This window comes from Anneissia japonica, unplaced genomic scaffold (genome assembly GCF_011630105.1).
Source record: "Anneissia japonica isolate Jap-2015-1 unplaced genomic scaffold, ASM1163010v1 scaffold281866_len1278_cov112_single, whole genome shotgun sequence".
In the NCBI taxonomy this organism is placed as follows: domain Eukaryota; kingdom Metazoa; phylum Echinodermata; class Crinoidea; order Comatulida; family Comatulidae; genus Anneissia; species Anneissia japonica.
This window is the reverse complement of record NW_022729062.1, coordinates 1-1,278: the sequence shown is the minus strand read 5'-3', so window position 1 is coordinate 1,278 and position 1,278 is coordinate 1. Positions and strand designations below refer to the sequence as shown.

Sequence of the window (1,278 nt, the reverse complement as noted above, 5' to 3'; positions counted from 1 at the left end):
AACTCTAGCACTTTTAGAATGTTTCAATGCCACTCTCTTAAAATCTAACTACATTATATTACAATTTATATATAAATGAATAAATGCAAAAGTGCACAAACCTTCCATACATTAGACTTAATAAATAAGAGAATATTCAAAAGCTTGATCTCCCTCTTCAAGTTTCTTTCCCTAATAAACAACAATTCTAAAATACGAACACCAACATGCTGTCCAAGTTCTGAGAGCCTGAAAGATTATTATAATTATAATTATTAATATCACATTAATATTATAATTATATTGTAGTTGTTTTGCCATTATTAATTCCATTAGTAATACTAACAGATTCATTATCATTATTATTTAATAACTGTCAATATTAGAAATAAAATTTGAGTATCATAAACTCAAGTGTTAAATAAACGTTCAACCCACCCTCTTCTTAAGTTAAGTATATTCTGTTGTGCTAGAGTAAGTTAAGTAATATCAGGTAAACCTGGTAGTGGCACATTATGCACTTACTTGTTTTGTAATTCAGGGACAGATCCTACACGATTTTGACAGTACTGGATCATCTCGGAAAATAGCAGAGCAAATGAATTTATGTTGATCTTTAAAAAAATAACAATAAATAATATGCACACACAATTAACGTATTATTACTAACTAACATAGGATTATATACCATACGATATAAATTTTCTCCATCGAATAGAGTGTATATATTACAACAAAATAATCAAAGAGATCACTCGGACCAAATGTCTAGGCCCTAGGCCTACAAATCGACGATGCGTCCATCATGCGAGCAAATAACTTGAGTGAGTGCGTGTGAAGATAGTTTACAGTCACTAGCTAAGCCTAGGTTAGACTAAAATTTAGAAGTGTTTGCATATTGTGGATGTTCAATAAAAAGAGTTCTGATGAATGACTTGTTTCTTACCTCTGCCTTTCCCTTACTTAAAGGTCGCTCAACGGCACTAGGCTTATGTTTTCTATCAGCCATATTCTAGGTACTTTTTTTCGCGTATGGGCAAACCCTTTGACGGTTGTTTTTATGTCAAAGGTTAATATAGGACTGTTCCATTCGTTTGTGTAGAGCACACGTTCTTTGCTAAGTATCCAATAAACTAACGTTTACCTAACTTACTTTTAAATGTGTCTTTAACCTTGTCCTGAATTATCAAAATTGATTATTGCTTTATAAATCATAACAAAAGCAATTAAATTATTTTATTCACTACATTGACCTAGCCAAGTTGTAATGGACTATACTATTCTATGCTGTAAAAGACA

General features: G+C 31.2%; 1 protein-coding gene across 1 annotated transcript; it reads right to left on the bottom strand.

Moving 5' to 3' along the window:
- Positions 1-97: 97 nt before the first annotated feature.
- Positions 98-1,048, bottom strand: LOC117114647 (trafficking protein particle complex subunit 5-like; the record flags this gene model as incomplete). The annotated part of the gene is made up of 3 exons (XM_033258341.1): positions 926-1,048; positions 505-593; positions 98-228 (listed from the first exon to the last, which is right to left on the bottom strand). Coding segments are annotated over exons 1-3 (283 nt in total), but the record flags the coding sequence as incomplete, so codon positions are not given.
- Between the last annotated feature and the right edge of the window lie 230 nt (positions 1,049-1,278).